The following is a 23,531-nucleotide window of genomic DNA, read 5'->3' as shown; positions in this document are numbered from 1 at the left end:
GGGCGTGGCACTGTGGGGTCAGGGAGATGTGAGGGCCCCATGGGGATAAGGGGGGTGGGGTTATTATGGGGAGGGGGCGTGGCACTGTGGGGTCAGGGAGATGTGAGGGCCCCATGGGGATAAGGGGGGTGGGGGTATTATGGGGAGGGGGCGTGGCACTGTGGGGTCAGGGAGATGTGAGGGCCCCATGGGGATAAGGGGGGTGGGGGTATTATGGGGAGGGGGCGTGGCACTGTGGGGGTCAGGGAGATGTGAGGGCCCCATGGGGATGCGGGGGGGATGAGGGGATGCTGGGGGGTGGGAGTATTATGGGGAGGGGGCGTGGCACTGTGGGGGTCAGGGAGATGTGAGGGCCCCATGGGGATAAGGGGGGTGGGGGTATTATGGGGAGGGGGCGTGGCACTGTGGGGTCAGGGAGATGTGAGGGCCCCATGGGGATAAGGGGGGTGGGGGTATTATGGGGAGGGGGCGTGGCACTGTGGGGGTCAGGGAGATGTGAGGGCCCCATGGGGATAAGGGGGGTGGGGGTGTTATGGGGGAGGGGGCGTGGCACTGTGGGGTCAGGGAGATGTGAGGGCCCCATGGGGATAAGGGGGGTGGGGGTATTATGGGGAGGGGGCGTGGCACTGTGGGGTCAGGGAGATGTGAGGGCCCCATGGGGATAAGGGGGGTGGGGGTGTTATGGGGAGGGGGCGTGGCACTGTGGGGTCAGGGAGATGTGAGGGCCCCATGGGGATAAGGGGGGTGGGGGTATTATGGGGAGGGGGCGTGGCACTGTGGGGTCAGGGAGATGTGAGGGCCCCATGGGGATAAGGGGGGTGGGGGTATTATGGGGAGGGGGCGTGGCACTGTGGGGGTCAGGGAGATGTGAGGGCCCCATGGGGATAAGGGGGGTGGGAGTGTTATGGGGAGGGGGCGTGGCACTGTGGGGGTCAGGGAGATGTGAGGGCCCCATAGGGATCCGGGGGGGGGGCAGCTCCGAAGAAGAGCTCCGGCCGCTCTCCCCCGGCAGCCGCTCTGACCGCCCTCGATTTCTGACGCGTTACGGGCCTGACTGGCGGCGCGCCGGCCGGCTGGGGCGGGGCGGGAACCGCCCTCCCGACTGCGGCGTCGCTGGGAGAGCGGGCAGGGCCGCACCCCGCCTCCGGGCGCTAGGGTAGGAGGGTAAGGCCGCGACCAGGCCCGGCAACTGGGCGGGGCGGTGTGGGGCCGGGCCGGGGGTGAGGTGAGTGGGACCTGCAGAATGCTGGGAGGGGGTGTTGGGAGGGTTGTGGGGGTGCTGTGCGGGGCAGGAGGTGTTGGGAGGGTTGTGGGGGGCGCTGTGGGGAGCAGGGGGTACAGAGAGGGTTGTGGGGGGCAGGGGGTGCTCTGTGGGGCGGGGGGTGTTGGGAGGGTTGTGGGGGGTTCTGTGGGGGGGCGGGGGGTGTTGGGAGGGTTGTGGGGGGCGCTGTGGGGGGCAGGGGGTACAGAGAGGGTTGTGGGGGGCAGGGGGTGCTCTGTGGGGCGGGGGGTGTTGGGAGGGTTGTGGGGGGTTCTGTGGGGGCGTTGGGAAGGTTCTGGCGCAGGGGGTGCTGTGGAGGTAAGGGAATGCTGGGAGGGGAGCGAGGGGGATGCTGGCAGTGTTGTGGGGTGCTGTGGGGGCCGGTGGGATGCTGGGAGAGGTGTGGGAGCCATGCTGTGGGGGCAAGGGGGAATCCTGGGAGGGGTGTGTGGTTGGGGGATGCTGGGAGGGTGTGGGGGCCACTGTGCGGGGCGAGGGGTTGCCAACCTTGGTTGGACATATTCCTGGAGGTTTCATTAGATGACCTAACCTTTAATTCCTGGAGATTCCAGCAAAAAGGAGTAATTGGGGCACCTTAATGACAGGTTTCAGAGTAACAGCCGTGTTAGTCTGTATTCCCAAAAAGAAAAGGAGTACTTGTGGCACCTTAGAGACTAACCAATTTATTTGAGCATGAGCTTTTGTGAGCTACAGCTCACTTCATCGGATGTATCAAGTGAGCTGTAGCTCACGAAAGCTTATGCTCAAATAAATTTGTTAGTCTCTAAGGTGCCCCAAGTCCTCCTTTTCTTTTTGCAGATACAGACTAACACGGCTGCTACTTTGAAACCTGGAGATTCCAGGACAATCCCAGAGGGTTGGCAACCCTAACTAGGGGGGATGCTGGGACGGGTGTGGGAGGAGTGCTGGGACTGATGTGTGGGACATGTAATGTGAGTTATGCACAATGTGTGGCTGTGGTGGAATGTAATGGGATCTGTGTGGGGAAGTAATTGGGGTTGCTGTGGGGTGTGTGGTTATGGGATTAGGGATATGTGTTTGGGGGTGTGAGGTGGATTCTGCACTAACCCCATGCACCCTGGCGTGTGTAGGGATAAGGGGTTGAATTTCAGTGTCCCCCTTTGAGGTCTGAACAACACAGATAAAAAAGTTGTCCCCCTTCTCTGCATCTGTTACTTTTCTTTTTCTCATTTAAAAAACGGCAATGAGTACAATCAAAAGTGTGTTTAAATAAAATACACATATATGTCTATATTGTGTTCTACTCTTAATTTTTGAGTCTACTTTATATTTCCTAATGCACCTTGCAGTGCAGGCACAATTGTTATCAAAGCCATCTTAATACTTTGCAGTCAAGCATTCAGACCCAGAGTCCCCTAATCACAGATGAAGATACAAGAGATGAGATAGCAAGATACTATCCTAAGTGGTGGATGATTAACAGAAGTGTCCTTGGGGGCGGGGAAATTGGCATCCATTTGTATTATACTGATAAGTGCTTCACCCACAGCATAATGATGAATTGGTTGTGGGGGTTTTGTCACAATGCTTTTCGTTCAGCCAGTCATTGATAGCATTGCCTAAACTTACAGAAGAAACAGCTTCCTGGTCTTGATTCTCCTACATCAGCGTAAACCTATTGAAGTCAGCTGAGGGAGTTACATTGTTTTTTACATTGGAGCAAGTGAGATCAGAATCAGTTCTAAAGATCTTGTTGCAGTGAGAGCCACTAGACTGATCTAAAAAGAAAAGGAGGACTTGTATAGTAGCAAGAGGGATTTTTTAAAGCAGAGAATGAAGTGAGGGAATGACATAATACATAGAACTAGACTGGGAGTTGTGAGTTCGCAGCAAAACTTTCCCATGCTGGTCCCGTCCTGCTCCCCTCCAAAAAGCAGAAGCTGCTTGTGTGTATGGGGGCTGGGTATGGAAATGGTAGGGAAAAGAGGAAGCTAAATGGCCTGTGCCTGAACAATCCTGGCTGGTTAGCTAGCAGCAGGCTGCGGAAAACAGCTTGTTAGCTTACCAGCTCCTCAGAAAAGGAATGAGAGGCTGGGGGTCATCAGGTGGTGGTCAAGGAAGGAAGGAGGCTCTTTATAATACATGCTAGGTATGAAACCTGGATTTTATAAATGCTTTTGGTCTTTTCTCTCTTTCCCTTTGGTCAGATGAAGATAATTAAACATTCTGAGCAGGTCCTGAAGACAGCATTGATCTCCAAGAACACGCAACTTGTGAAGCTGTATGAGAATCTTGAGTCAAGTGAGAAGTGTTTGCTGAATGAAGCATTTCAGCCAAACAGTGTTCTCTTCAGACCCATCACTCTGCATTCGGAGTCAGACTGGATCTCCTCACACCCTGAGCCCACCCAGGACTTTGAACAGTTTTATAACGATCCTTGCAGAAGCAGACTGACATCTCAGAAAAATGCCATTTATGTACAGCCCATTGGTAATGTCTAACTGTGATCGCAGAACCAAACCATCTGTCTTTAATATGCCTGTCCCATTAAATTTGAACTAATTAGGTTATATGTTCCAATTTTCAAATAAAAAGACTTCATAATAGATCTCAGACAAAGTGGTCTAGTGGTTAGAGCAGTCAGGACGCCTGGGTTTTATTCCTGATTCAGACATTCAGCTATGGTGTTATGGAAAGATCCTGCAAGCACTTATGGATGAGCTTAACTTTACTTATCCAAGTAGTCCTATTAGAGTCCATGGAACTGCTCATGTGAGTAGAGGTTAAAGTTATCCATAATTACTTGTAGGATTAGGTCCTTCTGTGCCTCAGTTTACCCATATTTAAAATGGTGAATACTTAATTAAGCATTACTGGAGTATTGTGAAGCTTAATCAGTATTTACAATGTGCTTTGATTCCTTTGGATGAAAGGTGCTATAGAAATGCAAATTACTGTTAATATGTTTTTTCTGTAGTGCGGTGCACAGAGATGTTTTTGAGGATCACAGTAAATAATATAGATTGATTTTAAGTCTATTTCCTGGTAGCTTTCACAGTTTTTGATTAACTTGTGTAGAAAATTGTGTTTTAAGAAAAACAGGAACAGTCATAATCTTGGGAAAAGAAACCCATTGAAGGTAAAAACAAACCAACAAACAAATACAGTATGCTAAACCTCAGTCCTTCAGTTTCCCTACTCCATCCATATTTGATCAGCTGTTTATGGGAGTTGCCATTACTCTTGAAGCTGAAATTTTAATTACAGTTATGAGTAATGGATTCACTATTGCAGTCTACAGCACTGACGTCAGTTTCTGTGTTGCCTCTTGTGGGTAGCATTGTACTGTTTGGCTGTTATTAATATCATGTATCACAGCACTTGACAGTGATAAACAATGCCCTTATTTAAAAAACAAACAAACCTCCCACTTCATTACTGTACAATAATTGTCCCGAACATTGCTTTATCATTGTTATGAGATATAGTATCTTGGAGTATTGCAGTAGAATAACTTTGTCACTTTGTTTTTGGGCTAAGGGAATAGAAGTTAATAAAATAAAGAGAGGCATTCTTGGATTTGCATGGAAATGGTGAAAGGTTACAATTGTGTTTGTGCCGTGTTCTATAATAATAATGCTTATATTTTCTTTTGATAACTTGGGCTAAATGTGATGTTCATTAACAGACCTGAAATAAGAGGGAATATTAAAGTTATCATTCTTTTGGGGGATTTTTAAAAAATATGAGTTGATTGAATGAACTGCCATACCAGGTTTATAACCTGATGTTATTTTGGACTGCTTATATAGGTTCGTTTGGGGACACTAAAGTTAGTACGGAGGATTATATGAAATGGTTGAAGGATTATTGTGAAGCCTTTTACTATGGCCTATCTGTAAAAATCCTGGAGCCGATTCCTGTTTCACACACAGGTTGTGGTTTTCGAGTGAATGAGTACACATGCAATCTACAGATTCATGCAGGTATGTAGGGAGGAGAAGAACAGCATCAAGTTTGGAATCGCCTCATTGCTAAAAGATTGGAATAATAAAGAAATGAACACTGAGTTTCTTGAAACTCTAAGCCAGGGGTGTTGTGAGGATAAATACATTAAAGATTGTGTGGTGTTCAGCTACTACAGTGGGGGATTGTATCAGTGCTATAGGCAGACAGAGAGAAGGATGGATAACTTCAGATTCTTTGTTAGCAGCTCACCAGAATCTCCAGTCATGTGACTTACAGTGTAGTGGAGAAGTGTGGTTTAGTTCTTTGAGCATAAGTCTAGGACTCAGTAAAGCGAGATCCTAATCTCAGCTCTGGTTTCAGACCTGATTCTGCAACCTTTATTCATGTGAGAAGTTCCGTTGCTATCAGTGGGATTATTCGTTCAAATAAGGGCATCCGAATCAGGCCTCAAAAAAGCAGCTGAGTCATTCTGCTATATCGATATAACACATGCCTGGTAGCGCATTCAGGCTTGATCACTTAGTTCCCTAACTAACCAAATGGTCAGCTAGCCAAGTAGTTTTGTCTTGAACAATAGTTATTTAAAACTAACACAAATGTATTGTATGAGTCTAAAGATCAAATAGATGTCCAGCTAGTTTAGGCTGAGCTACATTTTCTTTGGGTATTGCTATGAAATCACTCGATGATTACCTATTCTGTTCATTCCTTCTGAAGCACCTGGCATTGGCCACTGTCGGAAGACAGGATACTGGGCTAGACAGACCTTTGATCTGACCAGTAGGGCCGATCTTACGTTTCTAACACTATCTTTTTTTACCCTTAGAATGTCGGTCATGGTAGTGATTTTTGTGATGTGACTACTAGAAACTTTGCTGAGACCACCAACTGTCCCTCTGACTTTTAGGACTTTTAACCTGCAATAGATTCAAGCATCTACCTTTATTAAGCAGCCTGACCACTCTTGTAAAACAATAATTCACTGCACTGAATAGAAAAATATTATCTACCCTAAGGGCTTGTCTAGGCTTATTGCTTTGCCAAAGCTCATTATGGAAAGTTCAGTGCCCTTTAGCAGGGTCCACATGGCAACTTAGTGGACAGCAAGCTAGGGCTAGTCTATACTCGCAAAGCCAGTGTCTTGTTCACTGGCAAAGTTCAGTGCTCGTGGGAGCTCTCCCAGCGCTCTAAAAAAACCACCTTCACAAAGGGTGTAGCTACCAGGGCTGGGAGTGTGGCTACTAGCGCTGGTGCACTGTCTACATTGGTGCTTTTTTTGCACCCCTGAGCAAGAAAGTTACAGCACTGTAAATTGCGAGTGTAAACAAGCCTCTAGTGTGCTGTAGCTTTCTGTGCACTAATACAGTGTGTTGACAAGCCCCAATTTATCCTGAGACCAATCCTGCAAGCAGAACTTCCAATGGAAATTGGTGTATGGAGGGTTTAGAGGGTCTGACCTCATGTTAGCAGCATTAGTGGCTCCAGATTGGTAATGTGGCTGGACACCTACGTCGCATAATCCAGTGGCTCTTAAGCTTTTTGGACTACTGTATCTCTTTCAGGAGTCTGATTTGTCTTGTGTACCCCCAAGTTACATCTCACTTAAAAACTACTTGCTTACAAAATCAGACCTAAAAATTCAAAAGTGGCACAGCACACTATTACTGAAAAATTGCTTGCTTTCTTATTTTTTCCATATAGTTATAAAATAAATCAATCGGAATATAAATATTGTACTTACATTTCAGTGTATAGTATATAGAGCAGTACAAATAAGTCATTGTCAATATGAAATTTTAGTTTGTACTGACTTCACTACTGCATTTTATGTAGCCTGTTGTAAAACTAGGCAAATATCTAGATGGGTTGATGTATCCCCTGCAACACCTCTGAGTACCTCCCTGGTTGAGAACCACTGGTGTAATCTTCTGACTGCTTTCACAGCTTTCTTCTGTGGTGACTCATGCTTCTGTTGAAGGGAGTTGTTTTCTGTTGTTTATGCAGGGGACCTCTTGAAATACCTAAAGAAGAAAAAGCCAAAAGAAGATGCTTTCTGTATTGTTGGGATAACAATGATAGATCTTTATCCAAGGGAGTCCTGGAATTTTGTCTTTGGACAAGCCTCTTTGACAGAAGGTATTCAATTTTATGTCAGGAGTATATCAGTGGAGAAAACTAAAATGACTCCAAAATGCTAGGAATCAATTTACTATGAAAATAAATCAAATTAAAATGTGCATAAAATATGATAAATATGGGATAAATATGAATTGAATTGATGTATAATTTATGGGTATATAATTTTAAAAATAGTATGTGATATTGTTCAAACTCATACAGTTCAAAATCACTACATTCAAAAGACAGTCAAAAAGTAAGAAACATTTTTGATCCACTGTTAAAAGAAAAATCCCTAAAACTTTGTTCATAACTTTAAATATGTTTCCCTTTCTATACTGAATTTCGTTGGATAAGTTCGCAGCCCTAAAGGGGATTTTTTGGTTGACACAGTTGGGTTGGTGTTGGTTTCTGTTTGTTTGTTTTTAGAGAGTTACAGAAGTACCAAAGAAATTGAATTTACATATTCAAGATGTCATTTTTCATACTCTGGAAACAGTGCATTTTTCTTTTTCAAATAAAATCTTATGCAAATAAAGAAGGCTTTGCTGCCCAAAGAACTGAAACCTAGCTCAGAACATGTCAATGTCTGTCCAAATCACCTATATTTTTTTTTTATTTCTTACTGCCACACGCAGAGGGTGGGCTGAAAAAGAACAGCCAAAAATAGTGAGTTGCTGCTACAAAGACTCAGGACCTTCTGTGACACTAAGACCCCTTGGCAACGGTCCTCTGTTCTTTGCAGACAACTCTCACCTCAAACTCAGTACACCAAACATGTTGTACAGGATATTTATCCATAAAGAGAAACATGTAAGGTATCTATAGAAGACTCATAACTAGTCAAGATTCATGATCATTGTGAGATGTATGTATGGGATGGATATATATATATAAAATGAGAGAGAATGCTTTATGACTTGCAGTAAAAATTAGTCACTGGGGTAATGCCTATTCTAGGATGAGGGAGTTGTCACCCCTTGCTGTTTAGCTGAGGATGCAATGCAAGGCTGAGTTTAGCTTTGTGCAATAGTAAGACTTTGAATGGGAAACCATCAGAGGCAACTGCAAACAATCGAAACCACTTGAAGGTAAAAAAAGGGACTTTACAACAAGACAGGGGTTTGCCCTGCCTCTGAATAGAAACAAAAGTTTGGTTTCAGTATAACAGGAGGAAAAACCCTCTAGATCCATTCACTAAGGAAGTTCTTAGGAAGTGAGCCATAGCTCATGAAAGCTTATGCTCAAATAAATTTGTTAGTCTCTAAGGTGCCACAAGTACTCCTTTTCTTTTTGCGAATACAGACTAACACGGCTGCTACTCTGAAACTTGTGGAATGGGGGTGTTTTCATGCATGTTTGGATGATGGTTCTTGCTAAACCAGACAGCTCTGCAACAGACTGAACTTTGGGTGAAAACCCATAGGTGCCGACTCTGTGGGTGCTCCAGGGCTGGAGCACTGACAGGGAAATATTAGTGGGTGCTCTGCACCTACCGGCAGCCAAGCTTCTCTTCCCACCCCGCCTAACCTCCTCCTCCCCTTAGCACACCGCGTCCCCGCTCCTCCGCCTACCTCCCAGCGCTTGCCCCGGCCAAACAGCTGTAGCAAGCTCTGGGAGGGATGGGGGAGGAGCGGGCACGTGGTGCGCTCAGGGGAGGAGGTGGGGAAGAAGCGGGGCCAGGGTGGGGATTTGAGGAAAGGGTTGAAATGGGGGCAGGGCATGGGTGGAGTCAGGGTTGGGCCAGGGGCAGAGGGGGGTCGAGCACCCACTGGCGCCAGAAGAAGTCGACACCTATGGAAAAACCTACTTTATTTGGTAGGAAAGGTATTTATTAATAAATATAGACCCAAGTTCACATTTTGTGATTCTGTTTTGCATTGTAATCGTATGTTTCCACTGCTCTCTCTTGTTTCTAGTTAAATCTATTCTTTCTTCTAATAAAACAATATTAAGTTTATTTCAGTACTCACAAGGGCTCTGTGGTTTACAGGAGTGGTGGTTTAAGATAAAACTGGAATACACTGCTACTTTGAAAGCAGAGGATCTGGGATTTCTGTGAGTTGCCACTGTCGCAGGGGAATGATCCAAAGGGACTTGGGGATTGGGGTGTATCTACTGTTCACCTGCAAGGTGAAGTTAGGGCTGGCATAGACCAGAGGAGAGTGCTTGAGTGGCTGAAAGGCTGATAGTGTTAGGGAGATGACGTCCAGCCAGGCACTGGCAGGACTTCCTCACACTGGAGGTAGGGGATAACAGGGTGACTCCCAGTCTTGAGTACACTAAGAACTATCACACACTTTACCTAACAGGCTAAGATATGGGCGATGTCTTTCACTAGGTATACTGGAAATAAGAAAGACTTTAACAGGTTAGTCACTCAGCAGATGTAATGTTGTGTACATTTTTATGTTGTGTACAATTTTAAATGAAAATAACTTAAAACCTTGCAGTGTTATGATCTAGTCTTCCTTGTACTCCTAAATCTCCCGATCACATAAAATCAGAATTTGGGGTTCCCAAGGAGTACTAATTTAGTCTCTATCTTGTGGTTTTCTGTTGCAAGAAAAACAAATGATTGTTAATGTGCATTTTTTTTAAAATGCATAAAGTCATAACATTTAGACTGTTTGGTACTGAGTCTGGTGTCACATCACTGTAAATTAGGAGTCAGTACATCAAGGGCAATGAAGTGACTCCTACATTAGTGAAAGGAAGCTCAGGCCCTCTCTGTTGTGTTCGCATATTTGCAGCATGAGTTCACTTCAGGTACCACAACAGCCTTTAGTCTATGATACTCAAAATCTACACCTCAAAATATTGCTCTTTGTCTTTTTCACCATAAAATAGAATGCCTGTGCTATTCAAAGCAAAAATATTAAACATTTTCTCAGCTATTCCAAAAACATGTATGCTTGAAAAATCTGATCTGGCCAGTGACTGGGTAAAATGGTTTGCTTAATGGCAGGGCTTAGTGGGCATGTATATTTTAACTGCAAGGCTTAGTTGGCATGAAGAGCAATCTTGCCATGGGCCCAATGCTATACTCAGTTATAATTGAACAGCTGCATTGATTTCATTGGGGATTGCTGGACGTAAGTTCAAGTAGATTTTGGGCTGACATCTGTCCAAAGCACAGTATAACTAGCTCTGTCTGTTTCTCCAGAGTCTGATTATTTAGGGATTAATAACAAGAATTTTAGTTATAAGCTGGGGACACATCAATTAGAAGTAACGGAGGAGGAGAAGGACCTTGGAGTATTGGTTGATCATAGGATGACTATGAGCCGCCAATGTGATATGGCCATGAAAAAAGCTAATGCGGTCTTGGGATGCATCAGGAGAGGTATTTCAAATAGGGATAAGGAGGTTTTAATACCGTTATACAAGGCACTGGTGAGACCTCACCTGGAATACTGTGTGCAGTTCTGGCCTCCCATGTTTAAGAAGGATGAATTCCAACTGGAACAGGTACAGAGAAGGGCTACTAGGATGATCCGAGGAATGGAAAACTTGTCTTATGAAAGGAGACTCAAGGAGCTTGGCTTGTTTAGCCTAACTAAAAGAAGGTTGAGGGGAGATATGATTGCTCTCTATAAATATATCAGAGGGATAAATACCAGAGAGGGAGAGGAATTATTTAAGCTCAGTACCAATGTGGATACAAGAACAAATGGATATAAACTGGCCGCCAGGAAATTTAGACTAGAAATTAGACAAAGGTTTCTAACCATCAGAGGAGTGAAGTTTTGGAACAGTCTTCCAAGGGAAGCAGTGGGGACAAAAGATCTATCTGGCTTTAAGATTAAACTCGATAAGTTTATGGAGGAGATGGTATGATGGGATAACATGGTTTTGGTAATTAAATATTCATGGTAAATAGGCCCAATGGCCTGTGATGGGATATTAGATGGGGTGGGATCTGAGTTACCCAGGAAAGAATTTTCTGTAGTATCTGGCTGATGAATCTTGCCCGTATGCTCAGGGTTTAGCTGATCGCCATATTTGGGGTCGGGAAGGAATTTTCCTCCAGGGCAGATTGGAAGAGGCCCTGGAGGTTTTTCGCCTTCCTCTGTAGCATGGGGCACAGGTCACTTGCTGGAGGATTCTCTGCTCCTTGAAGTCTTTAAACCACGATTTGAGGACTTCAATAGCACAGACATAGGAAAGGTTTATTGCAGGAGTGGTGGGTGAAATTCTGTGTCCTGCGTTGCTCAGGAGGTCGGACTAGATGATCATAATGGTCCCTTCTGACCTAAATATCTATGAATCTATGATTACTAGCAATCAAATCTAGTTTGCATAGGTGCTTCTGATTTAACTCATTCTTCAATTACCAGCTTATGGGCCTGATTCAGCAAGCCCTCTGTTTGCCAAACTCCCATAGAAATCAGTTTTCAGAGTAGCAGCCGTGTTAGTCTGTATTCGCAAAAGGAAAAGGAGTACTAGTGACACCTTAGAGACTAACCAATTTATTTGAGCATAAGCTTTCGTGAGCTACAGCATCCAATGAAGTGAGCTGTAGCTCACGAAAGCTCATGCTCAAATAAATTGGTTAGTCTCTACGGTGCCACTAGTACTCCTTTTCTTTTTATAGAAATCAGTGGAATTGCCTTTATTTACACGTGTGGTGAATCTGGAATTTTTATATATGTTGATTCTTCCTTTTATAATTGAGATTCTTTTCAAACAGTATTTTGTTAAATAAGTTAGAATCTATTGACTTATCATGTTCACCTGAGAAAAGGTTCATAGTTAGGATTTTGGCCCCATTATGTATATTTTTAATTTAAACAGTATTTTTCCATTTCAGTGTTCTTTTTTCATTTTTATTTCCCCTATATTGGCCAGGTGACTCCAGAAATGAAGAATCTAAATTATCTATGTATCACCTGTGAAAAAACCTGGCACAGGCTCCAAGTCAGCAAGGCACTTAAGCATGTGACTAAGTTTGTGAGTAGCCTTGTGGACTTGAATTAGACTTCTCACACATTTAAAGTTAGCCCCATAGTTAAGTACATTCCTGAACTAGGCAATACAGCTTAGGGCCCAAATCTGGGAGGTTTTGAAATGTGCTCATTTGCCACTGACATCAGTCTCAGGATTGGTCCTAATATGGCTATGACCAACAACTTGGGAAAACCAAATGTTAGTCAAAATATAAAACAACTCCAAACCAAAAATAAAACAAAATGAGCAAATGGAATAAGACAAAAATAAAACAGGACCAAAACAATGACCCAAATTCTAAACTAAATGCAGGGACCACGCACATAGGCCCAGTGCACAAGCTCATCCACTGATATCCAGAGCTGCCTTGAAAGGATGTGTTTCCCAGTGCTACTAGAGTCCTAACTTCAGAACTGCCTGCCTGCCACAAAATATGCCTTCAGAGTGCATTTTTATTAGGTGGAGATGACCTCTGAACCCAAAATGAGACAAGTATCAAGAACTAGATCTCTTTAGTTGAAATAGAAACATCAACTTGGTTTATTAAACTTGAGTTGCCTGGAACAGCCCCATCTACCCTTTTAGGTAACTTTTTAAATACCATTTTTATGATATTTTGTAATAGTGCAGTTTTAACACTGAAAAATTAAGCCATCAGTCAGAATCTCTGCATTAAAGTTGAAAGCTCAGCCTTAACTCTATCCCCTGCTCTTGTGCATTATAAAGTATGGTCCAATCTTGGGAGATGCTGAGAGATTCTGCAGCCAGTGGGAGATGGAGGTGCTCAGGGTCAAGATTGTACATTGTTTGAGGCAAGGCCTATGTCTTCTGATTGATACTGCAAGGCACCTCCCATACTTTTGGAGGCTGTAAAAGACTAATACAATCTATAATACATCCTGGAAGAGGTCTTTTTTTTTTTTTATTAAATGTCAAAATGTCTGCACTGATTTTAATAAAACTTTATACACACACAGCCGCAAAATACCCCTGAGCTTCAACAAAGCCTGTAGAATTTCAGCCTAAAAGAAATTAATTTAAGAAAATAATTATTAATTGAAAAGGAGTGATTAGAATGGAAGTTGGAATTCCACCTGCACCATAGTGTGTGCTGCGTATGCCAGCTATGTGCTTGCTTATGCTGGAATAGCATTTAACAATAGCAATCTGTATTCATGTAGCTGTGCTTCAGAAAGGGCAGAGATTCTAAAAAGGAAATTGCACTCATTCTATTCAGTGGCTAAGCATAGAGGGTGGGATCCATGAAGGGACTTAGGCATTAAAACACGACACAGCACCTCACTTCTGGCACCTAGAAAATCCAAGAATATCCCTGCCATCCACCAAGCTGAGTGAGGTACCTAAGCTTCCTATTCAACAACTGGGTAATTAAAATGAATAGATTGGGGAGGCAAAAATCTGTCTAAACCTGATGAAAATATAATAAAAAAAAGAAAAAAGAAAAATAAGTTTTGTTCTCTCAGTCTTTCATGAGCAATTTAAACAGATTAACATAATGTGAGGATCAAGCATGTGGCTTCTGGCTTTGTAGTTGGTTGTTTTGTTTTTTAATTGCATGGCAGTATGGATCATTGTGTTTGGTTTCTGTGACACAGACCACATATTCAACGGTGGTCCATATATTTGTGACAACATTTGTTTGTGTTTGGTGTCCACTCAGATGAATGGTGAATGCGAAGCGAATGCTGTTTGTGCTCAAATTGCAAATTTTTCCATGGCCGAACAGTGGGTTCAAAGATAAAGATTTGGGGCTTGATTTCCCCATTGCTAAGTGTCCCTTTGGCAGTGGTGTAACTCCATTCATCTAGTTTCAGAAGAGTTATGCCAGCTTTAAAACTGGAGTAATGCAATGGTGACTCAAGCCTGTGGCTGAGACCCTTCAGAAAATTCAACTAATTGAGCATAAACTCCTGTGCCAAAGAAGACCATATGCAATTGCTGAAATTAACTAAGAAATAGTGGTAACTCTCCATATTATCTCTCTGACATTAAGTAGACAGAAAATGTCCTATTGTGCACCTTTGTTCATAATCCTGGTTTAGGAGAGAAGTCTGTAATCCCTTATTATACAGTAAATCACCTGATACCATTCCAAATTTGCAAACTCTAAATTTAAAATCTGAGTGAAGTTTGAGACGTGTAAAATAATCTGTTGGAGTCCTTAACACTTTATTTGAAATTTGTGGAGAATATTAATGTTGTAAAAACAATATTTTACATGCAGCACCAGGGGCTTTTTGACTAACTGCATGTGTTCTTTGGATGAACTTTAGTTGTTTACATGGTGTTTTATGCTGATACAATATGTGTATTTATTGCTAATGTGTGAAGTCTCATAATTAAGGCGAAGTTTTTGTCACGGATATTTTTAGTAAAAGTCAGGGACCGGTCATGGGCAAAAGAGAAAAATTCACAGAAGCCGTGACTTGTCTCTGACTTTTACTAAATATATCCATGACAAAATGGGGATCTGCGGGTCCCCACGCTGCCTGAAGTGGGGCAGCTGCGTAGGGGCTAGGAGCTGCTTGCAGCAGCTGGGGGCTGCCGGGTACCCCTGCCCCCCGCAGCTCTGGGGATCCCCCGCTGCCTGTGGGGGCTGGAAGCTACAGGGTACCCCATCACCTGCAGCTCCAGGGACCCGTGGTGGCCGGGAGCTTGGGGTTTCCCCGCTGCCCATGGTGGCCAGGAGTTTGGGGGTTCCATCAGCAGCTCCAAGGGCCCCCGCCGCCTGCGGTGGTTGGGAGCTCAGGGGTTCCCCCGCTGTGGCTGGGAGATCTGGGGGTTCCCCTGCGGCAGCCAGGAGCTGTGAGATACCCTGCGCCTGTGGTGGGTTGGAGCTCCAGGGGCCGCCAGAGCTGGCAGAGGTACCCCACAGCTCCCTGCCCCCACGGGCGATGGGGTACCCTGCAGTTCCCAACCACCATAGGCTGGAGTCATGAAGTTCGCTGAAAGTCAGGATTCCGTGACCTCTGTGACTAAACTGTAACCTGACTCTTAATTGCTGTTGTGCAGATTTTCAATTAGATAAAATGTACTGGGAAAATGTTGAAGTACCCATATTCAAAACCTATCTTATGATGACATCATGCACAAGTTTTGGAGACTCTCTCACCATTTGTAGAATTACCACTTGAGTTCATTTCTGCAGGGCTCCTGCACTATAGAATTAAGCATTACTTCACTGTGGTAGTGAACTTTTACCCTGAAAAACTTTAGGTGTCCAGTGAGTTTAGGCACTTACAAAGTTTGATGGGAATTTTGTGGATTGCAGGGGAGCCAAAAGTATGTCTTAGGTGCCTAAGTACTGTTGTGAATCCCACTCCAAGTTCTCAAGCTACGTTTAATGTCTGGCAGTCTTCATTTTTTGTCTGTAAACTTAAACATGATGGTGAAATTCCTCAGAGGTGCTGAATAACTGTAACACCTGCTGACTTTATTGGGTAGTGTAGATGACTGGTACCTATCAGGATCTGTACTGTTTTGTGTCATGAAGAAAACCACACACGGAAAATCATCAGATCTAAAGCTCATTAGGGGAATGTCAGAGCGTGACACACACACAGAGCTGGGAAATGCAGAGCTAGAGCTCTCCTTTTGACCCCTAGGTATAGTGGGCATCTGCCCTTTTCGCTACTTGTTTATATTGTACTGTGTTTTCTTTATGTGCAAGGGGAGCTTTAACTGTGATTGTAATCTTACTTATTTTTTTTTATGTCAGTCCCTCTCCCTGGGAATGGCTGTGTCCTTCTGGGCCATGTCTCTTAGGGAGACTGGAAAGTTTTGCTTTCACACACCCCATTTTAACGTTACCATCCTCCGGACCTTTTAACTCAACCATCCTTCTGACAGGATACGCATGGATGGATACTTTTTGGAGGTCCATCATTGCTGTTACATGATCAGCTAGATGGGTCATTATAGGGCAACACAAGGCAATTCCTCCCTCGGGGCAAAGTTTTTTCCTCCTGTGTCACTTGTACCCCTCTCAAACCTGAGGAGTGAGAGCCAGGTGTGGAACTCCCATGCTGCATCGCAGAGTTAAGGCCCTGAACATTCTTAGGTGTGTACATTATTGTTTCTCTTTCTGCTTCTGCTGTACATAGCAATTCTCTCTTTATTATAAATCAGCAATGATACTCAGTAGAAATTGTTGATCATGTGGGGTATAGGCCTGCTGACCTCTTACATGCAGGACTCCTATTGTTGACATCAGGATTTTATCCTGCAGGAATAGATTTTCAAATGGACTGTTCTTGTTTTTTACAACATCCTGGGGTGGTTAATTTAAAGTCGGCACCAAATGCCCCTGATAATTACACACATGGATGTGGGGAAGAGAGCCTTGTAAATTGTGTCTGACAGACCTGAGTCATCCACTCCTTTCTGGGTCACTGTGAATCAGTTGTGCCACAGAAGTCATGTTCCATTCTCAGCGAAGAATCGTGCAAGGCTCTGGCCTCGTGTCTTCATCATCACATTGCTAATTATAACATCCAAAAGGACATAAATAGCCTAGTAAGGTTCAGTGTCCCACTACGTTGTTTTTCATAGGGACCTGTCATACAGGAAACGCTCAATAGTAAGGTGCCTTGTACTTCAGTTATTCCTGCAATAATTTTGATTGGACAACTCAGAAAAATCAGCACAATGGGAATATATTGGACTCACTGCAAGGAAGATCTGGATTCATTATTTGGAAAGGAAATGTACTGTATTTGTGGCATAGATCCTGCGTCGTATAATGCATTTCAATGATTGTCCTATGGTTAAGGTACAAGACAGGCAGCCATGTGTTTTGGATACTAATCCTGCCTTTGCCCCTGATTTTCTCTGTGGCCTTGGACAAGTTACTTAATCTCTCTGTGTCACAGTGTATCCCTACATGAAATTAATGTCTGTAAAGCATGGTAAGATGAAAAGACACTATATAAGTGGAAAATATTAACAGTAATAATCCATGTGACTTTTTTAAAGACAGTGTGTGTGCACAATCATGCTCTATGGGACCCTAAGTATGTGTTTTCCCTGTTTTTGAAGATTGTATTACACTGTCAATATGTGACAATTATTTAGCACCTACATCTGCAACTCTTGCTCCTACGAGTAGTTCCACCGACGTCAGTGGGTTTACACAGAGGCGGAAATGCTACTCAACATGAGTAAGATTAATTGGGCTTTTAAACATGAAGGGAATCTGAGTGCAAGAGGGTTTTTTTGCTTTTTGTTTTTTTCCCCCAGATCTTTGCTCTGAGCTCTGCCAAACCCGTCTTTGACCAGAAGAGGTCGCTAGTAGTACATGTAAAATGCTTTTACTGACTTCTGAGAGGTTGCTTTTACTTGTACTGCCTTCCAGGGCTATAAACCAGTAGGCTGCTAAACAGTAGCTAGCTTGCTCAGAAATTGATCAGGGTAGATCTACTTGTCCTTCTGTGCTGAGCCATAAACTGAAGGTTACCGTACGTTCACTAGAACACGTGGCAAAGCAAAATGGTGATTTTAAAATGCAGGGTACAATGTATATTATTTATTTTGATGTTTCCCGTGTTTGAAGACTTCTGTGTATATAACACAATGTAACCTAAAACATAGAAGTGCTCTTTTGGCATTGACTTAAAATAGCAAATCTAGGACTTCAGATCATTATAAGTTTCATCACAGTTGTGTTTGTGGTGTCTGTGACAGATATGTCAATTCCCTGCAATATCTTTCAGATCAGTAAGTTTATGTATCATTGTGGGCCATGAATTGTATGCAATTCCATGGGGGAGAGTGACCACAACTCCTCCAGGAAATAAGAACATAGGTGAAGAGATTAGGGAAATTCACTCAGGTAACACCCCCAGAGAAGTACCACCACCTCGAGAGGCTCACATATTCTGGTTCAAACTAGATCATATACATAAAAGGTTGTTACAAGGAGTAGAGAGGTAAATTGTTCTCATTAACCTCTGAGGATAGGACAAGAAACAATGGGTTTAAATTGCAACAAGGGCAGTTTAGGTTGAACATTAGGAAAAACTTCCTAACTGTCAGGGTAGTTAAGTGCTGGAATAAATTGCGTAAGGAGGTTGTGGAATCTCCGTCATTTGGGGTTTTTAAGAGCAGGTTAGACAAACACTTGTCAGGGATGGTCTAGATAATATTTAGTCCTGTCATGAGTGGAGAGGACTGGACTGGAAGACCTCTTGTGTTCCCTTTGAGTTCTATAATTCTGTGATTCTCCAGAAACTAACAGACAAGAAAGGACTTTTGGATAAATAGCCTGAGTTTAAACTGTCTAAGGGCTACCTTTCTTATCCAGTAAATGAACAGGACCTTCTGTCCAAAGGAGGCCCTAATCCTTCGAAGGAGGAGTTCGAAGAACTTTGGCTTACTGAGTCCCCATAAGACTGATGGGTGACCTCTGGAGAGCTTATTAGCACGCATGGAGGTTCTTTTATTGTTTTAATATGTTTTTTGTGTAATGCTTTCACCTGAAGAATATATGTGCTTGCTTATAAGGAGCTGTGTGATAGCTTATAACTAGGACCCTACCAAATTCACTGTCCATTCTGGTCAATTTCATGGCCATAGGATTTGAAAATTAGTCAGTTTCACATTTTCAGGTGTTTACATCTGAAATTTCATGGTGTTGTAACTGTCGGGATCCCAACCCAAAAAGAGGTTGTGGAGGGTCACAGAGCTGTTGTAGGGGGGTCGTGGGATTGCCAGCCTCACATCTGTGCTGCGTTCAGAGCCCAACTGCTGCCGCAGAGCTTCCTGCAGCAGGGGGAGATACCCGGAGGTAGGCCTGATCTCCCCCTGAAAGCGGCTGTGCAGGGAAAGAGTATGTCCCATCCCACCCTGGCAGCTGGAGCCCTGGGAACAGTAGGAGTCCCTGGCTGGGGTGCCCCCAGCCCTGCCCCTCTCCCTCCCCTCAAATAGCTAGATTTCATGGGGGAGGACTTCTTCCATGGTCCGTGACATGTTTTTCACAGACATGAATTTGGTAGGGATCAACCTATAACTGCTGGCAATTATGCTGTTCATGAGTCTTCACAGGAAAACCAATGCGCAGACGATGGCTTGTTATAGTAGGGTGACCAGATGTCCCAATTTTATAGAGACAGTCCTGATTTTGGGGTCTTTTTCTTATATAGGCTCTTATTACCTCCCACCCCCGTCCCGATTTTTCACATTTGTTGTCTGGTCACCCTGTGTTATAGGCAGTCTGGCTTGCTGGGACTATCACAGTGTAAGCAGGAAACTGTACAGAGTGGAAAACCCCTGGTCAGGAGGGAGAGAGAGATGGCTGCTCAAAAGAGGTGATGGCTGAGGAGCCAAAAGCCTAGTGTGGGTGCCTTCAAGAGACCACGGAACGAGAATACAGGGGCAGTTGACCTGAACTGTGACAATGTCTTCTCTAATAGAATTCCTTTTTGATTTCTTCTTAAGGAATGGGGATCTTCAGCTTTGCCAGGTATGACAGTGATTTTTATAGTGCGAGCTACAAAGGCAGACTGCAGAGTGTCAAGAAGCTTCCCTCAGCAGACTATTCAATATTTGATGGCTATTACACTCCTGCAATCAACAGTATGCTGCTTCTGAGGTCCTGCAAGGTGGGTGCCTGTTGGGCTCTAGAGAGTTATTGAAAGTCTTACATTTCTATTTGGAAATAAAAATAGCTTTTGTTTCTAAGGGTTTAATTCGCCTCTTGCTGGTGTAAATCAGGAGTAACTCCAATGAAGTCAATGGAGTTACACCAGTGTAAATGACAGCAGAATCTGTCTCTTCATCCTCGAGCCCTGCAGTTGAGATCAAGTGGGATGTTCAAGCTGATATTCCTTACACTTGTGTATATTAAATCCTGGGGGAATTCTGCACCAAAAAAATAAAAATTCTGCATACAATATTTTAAAATTCAGCAAATTTTATTTGTCAGAATAACACTACATAATCACACCAGTTTCAATTATTTTGGTAATTTTTTAAAAAATACCTGTCAGCAAGTATGTCTGTAACAAAACAGAGACACAAAAAGATTCCTTCAGAGTTAAAGAAACCCCTATGACAATCCTCTTTCTTTGTCCCCTCTCCCACGGAGCCCAGCTGGGGGCCAGACACCTACAATCCCTCCCCCCGCAGAGCCCAGCCATGCCCCCACACCAGCTAATACACCCGAAACTCCTATCCCCCCCAGAGCCCAGCCACAGGGTACCCCCAGACTGAATTAAATAAAATACAGTAAATCCTTAATTTGAAGGCCAGTAAACTCAACCTCTGTGGGTCAATTTGGGGCTGCGAGTCTTAGTTTGCTATTGTTTGTGAAGTACTTTGAGCTCCCTGGATGGTAACACTATGTAGAAGTGTGAAGAATTATCCTTTTAAACAAACATTAAACATTTTTTTAATCCCTTGAGCATATTCTGGGGAGCGGGATATCTTGTTTTTATTACAATAGTGTCTAGAAGCCCCAGCTGAAATTAGGGCCTCACTGTGCTAGCTGCTGTACAAACACATAGGAAGAGACAGTCCCTAGCTCAGGGAGCTTAGAGCCCAAATCCACCATACAGAACAAGGATGGAAGAAAGTAAGTATTACTATCCCCATTTTGCAGCTGGGGAACAGAAGCACAGAGCAATTGTGACTCACCCAGTTCACACAGGAATTTTGTGGTGGGGCTGGGAATTGAGCACTCACCTCCTTTCCTTAACTACGGGGCCATCCTCTTCATTTTTCTGTAACTAAAATTGGTACCAGCCCCGTACCAGGTCTGTTGCTCTGTCTTGGAGTGGGTTGGAAGTGGAACCGTTTTATCATCGGCCCATTTTGTAAGGTGCTATAATGGGTACTGCCAGTGTAGGCAGAGTAGAAGAAAGAGGGGAAAATATAGATTACAATAATTTGCAAAATAAGACCTGTGTTTCAGACCCTGACCCATGAGATTGGGCACATCTTTGGACTCCATCACTGTCAGTGGCTGCAGTGTGTGATGCAGGGTTCCAATCAGCTGGAGGAATCAGACCGACGCCCATTGGACCTGTGTCCAATTTGTCTGCGCAAGTTGCAGTCTGCCGTTGGCTTTCACATTGTGGAGAGATACCAGGTACAAAGATCTTGCTTACTAATGAAAGGATTTGCCACTGAGGAACAGACCACTTCTCCTGCGGGTCTAGCATCCTGCCAACAGTTGATGCTTCAGAGAAAGTGAGAATCTTCTTTGTCATGATGCACCTGACTACTTGTGCAACGCTATATATGGGGGAATTCTTTACAGATCGCTGTGGCTGTTTTCCCATGCCAAAGAGCATGACATTTGATTATCCAGTAATTAGCATTCATTATCCAGGCAGAGGTTTTTAACCTTTTGACCCCTTACAGGGGTGAATCCCACAACTGTGCGCAGAATGAAGAAACGTTTTACTTGCCTTTGTTTCTGCCACTTTAATTGTTTGAAACATTGCTATGGAAACTGTAGTTTGTGTCTGCTTTTTTCTTGGTGCCTTTTTGGTCCCCGACTGCAGTACTTACAAGACTAAGAAATCAGGAGCACAGACGTTCATGGCCTCTGGAGGAAACTGTGGTTTGAGACATGCAAAGAAAGATAATTGTTTATGCAGAATACTGGCCGGTGGTTTATTGGAAACTAAGTGTTTACTTGTTCTACTAAGTAGTGAGCTAGAGAAGCAGCTACTTACACTGACAATTCTGTGTATTTAAGATGGAAGGCAGAATAGATGTATACACAGTTGGCCTGTTGAAAAGATCCTAATCTATATAAATTGGGTTTGTTGTTACCAATAGAATATAATGGAGAGAGGGAGCGAACAATTTTGGAGTTTCTCAATATTTCAATTTGGTGCAGTGTTCATCTGAAACATGAATGGCCATTCAGCTTGTGTGTCTTTTCTAGGCGTTACTGGGGTGGATGGAAGAAGATAGTAGTGGAATAGATGCTGAACTCGGAAATGAAGCCAAGATGGGCTTGCTGAAACCTGTGGAAGCATTTAAGGAGTGTCGAGAGTGGGTATTAAAATGCCTTGATGTCTTGCAGAAATAAAGCTCTAGGATGTATGTAGTATCAAAGGGGAAACATACTCCTCTATTTAAAGAGTTATTTTCAGGCTGACTACTTCTAAAACTGTTGTAACTTGATATGGGTTATTCACTGTATTGTAAGGATCTGTAAATAAAAATCCATCCCTTTGTCACTGAACATTTTACCTTTATACCCTCCTTCCCCAGACAGTAACTCTTTCTGCCATGAGCTTACAGTATTTGGTCTCTGCTGCTCTCATATCAGAAATCAAGGTACATTTTAATCTTAATTGCGCTAATGTACAGAAGCACATTTAACATCTTTCAGAGTAACAGCCGTGTTAGTCTGTATTCGCAAAAAGAAAAGGAGTACTTGTGGCACCTTAGCGACTAACCAATAAATTGGTTAGCCTCTAAGGTGCCACAAGTACTCCTTTTCATTTAACATCTTGTAAACTGGGCCTAACGTGTAGTTTTTAAAATATATATTCTAAATGTTTGCAGAGGATTGTGGTGTTTATTTTATTTAGATTTTTTTCTAGCATTGGAAAAATAGGAGCATTGGACAATGAGGAGTCAGTGGCCAAAACCCCCATGTAAGGATGACACAGTTTTCACAAGTAGAAGCTGCAAATATGGAACGGTTCTGCTCGTTCTCCAGGCACTGTCACTAAATCAGGGAGAGGAGTCCATTCCCAGTACCTGCACAGATTCCCTACGCAAAGGCCCCTAACCTGCAGTTGTCTCCGTGTGGGTGCAGGGGTGTGTTTGTGTAGAGTCATTTGCAGGATCAGGACCAAAGTGAGTTTTTACTTGGTCTTCTCCTAGAGAATCAGGAAATGGTGTCTGGGTACTTTAAATTAGGAACAGAATGAAAAGAACCTGGTTAAAAGAGACAAAGCAGTACAGATTTAATTGATGTGTTGTGTGTGATGGGTTTAATTTCCCGTGGCAGGGTATTGTTTTAATTACGGTTACCAAGACCCAATTATGCTTTCAATTTTCTTTATATAATCCTGTTAGGACACTTCCTTAGTCTGTTGCTGCTAAATTGCTTTCTTCCCATCATCACCCCAAAGCAAGTCTGGTGGGCCAGGTTTCACACTGTGTACAATTTTCGGGATTATTTTTGCACTTTATTTCACAAAGGTACATTTGTGCTCCCTTCCCAATCCCTATGCTTTGTGAGTAATTAGCTTTCTATTTAAATTTA

At 43.5% G+C, this 23,531-nt stretch overlaps 1 protein-coding gene across 4 annotated transcripts; it reads left to right on the top strand.

The window, feature by feature from the left end:
- Nucleotides 1-963: 963 nt before the first annotated feature.
- Nucleotides 964-23,531, top strand: AMZ2 (archaelysin family metallopeptidase 2). Of its 4 annotated transcripts, none has more exons than XM_084646778.1 (7): nucleotides 965-1,156; nucleotides 3,451-3,733; nucleotides 5,056-5,229; nucleotides 7,217-7,348; nucleotides 19,736-19,899; nucleotides 21,210-21,386; nucleotides 22,194-22,718. In XM_084646778.1, the coding sequence occupies exons 2-7, from the start codon at nucleotides 3,451-3,453 to the stop codon at nucleotides 22,338-22,340; spliced, it is 1,077 nt and encodes a 358-aa protein (XP_084502904.1). In that variant the 5' UTR covers nucleotides 965-1,156; the 3' UTR covers nucleotides 22,341-22,718. The 4 variants fall into 4 exon arrangements, with proteins under 4 accessions (XP_084502905.1, XP_084502904.1, XP_084502903.1 ...); XM_084646777.1 differs by having other exon boundaries at nucleotides 965-1,225; nucleotides 22,194-22,717; XM_084646776.1 differs by having other exon boundaries at nucleotides 966-1,164; nucleotides 22,194-22,717.

The sequence above is a fragment of the Lepidochelys olivacea genome (genome assembly GCF_965140295.1).
Source record: "Lepidochelys olivacea isolate rLepOli2 genome assembly, chromosome: 14".
NCBI classification, from domain to species: Eukaryota; Metazoa; Chordata; order Testudines; family Cheloniidae; genus Lepidochelys; species Lepidochelys olivacea.
The sequence above is the reverse complement of the archived record's forward strand: the minus strand, read 5'-3'. Positions and strand labels throughout refer to the sequence as shown.

Excerpts from the sequence above, each read along its gene's own strand:
- AMZ2 (XM_084646778.1), top strand. The coding sequence starts at position 3,451 with ATGAAGATAATTAAACATTCTGAGCAGGTCCTGAAGACAGCATTGATC. Across the intron at positions 3,734-5,055 it reads CATTTATGTACAGCCCATTG|GTTCGTTTGGGGACACTAAA; the intron begins GTAATGTCTAAC and ends CTGCTTATATAG. Across the intron at positions 7,349-19,735 it reads ACAAGCCTCTTTGACAGAAG|GAATGGGGATCTTCAGCTTT; the intron begins GTATTCAATTTT and ends TTTCTTCTTAAG.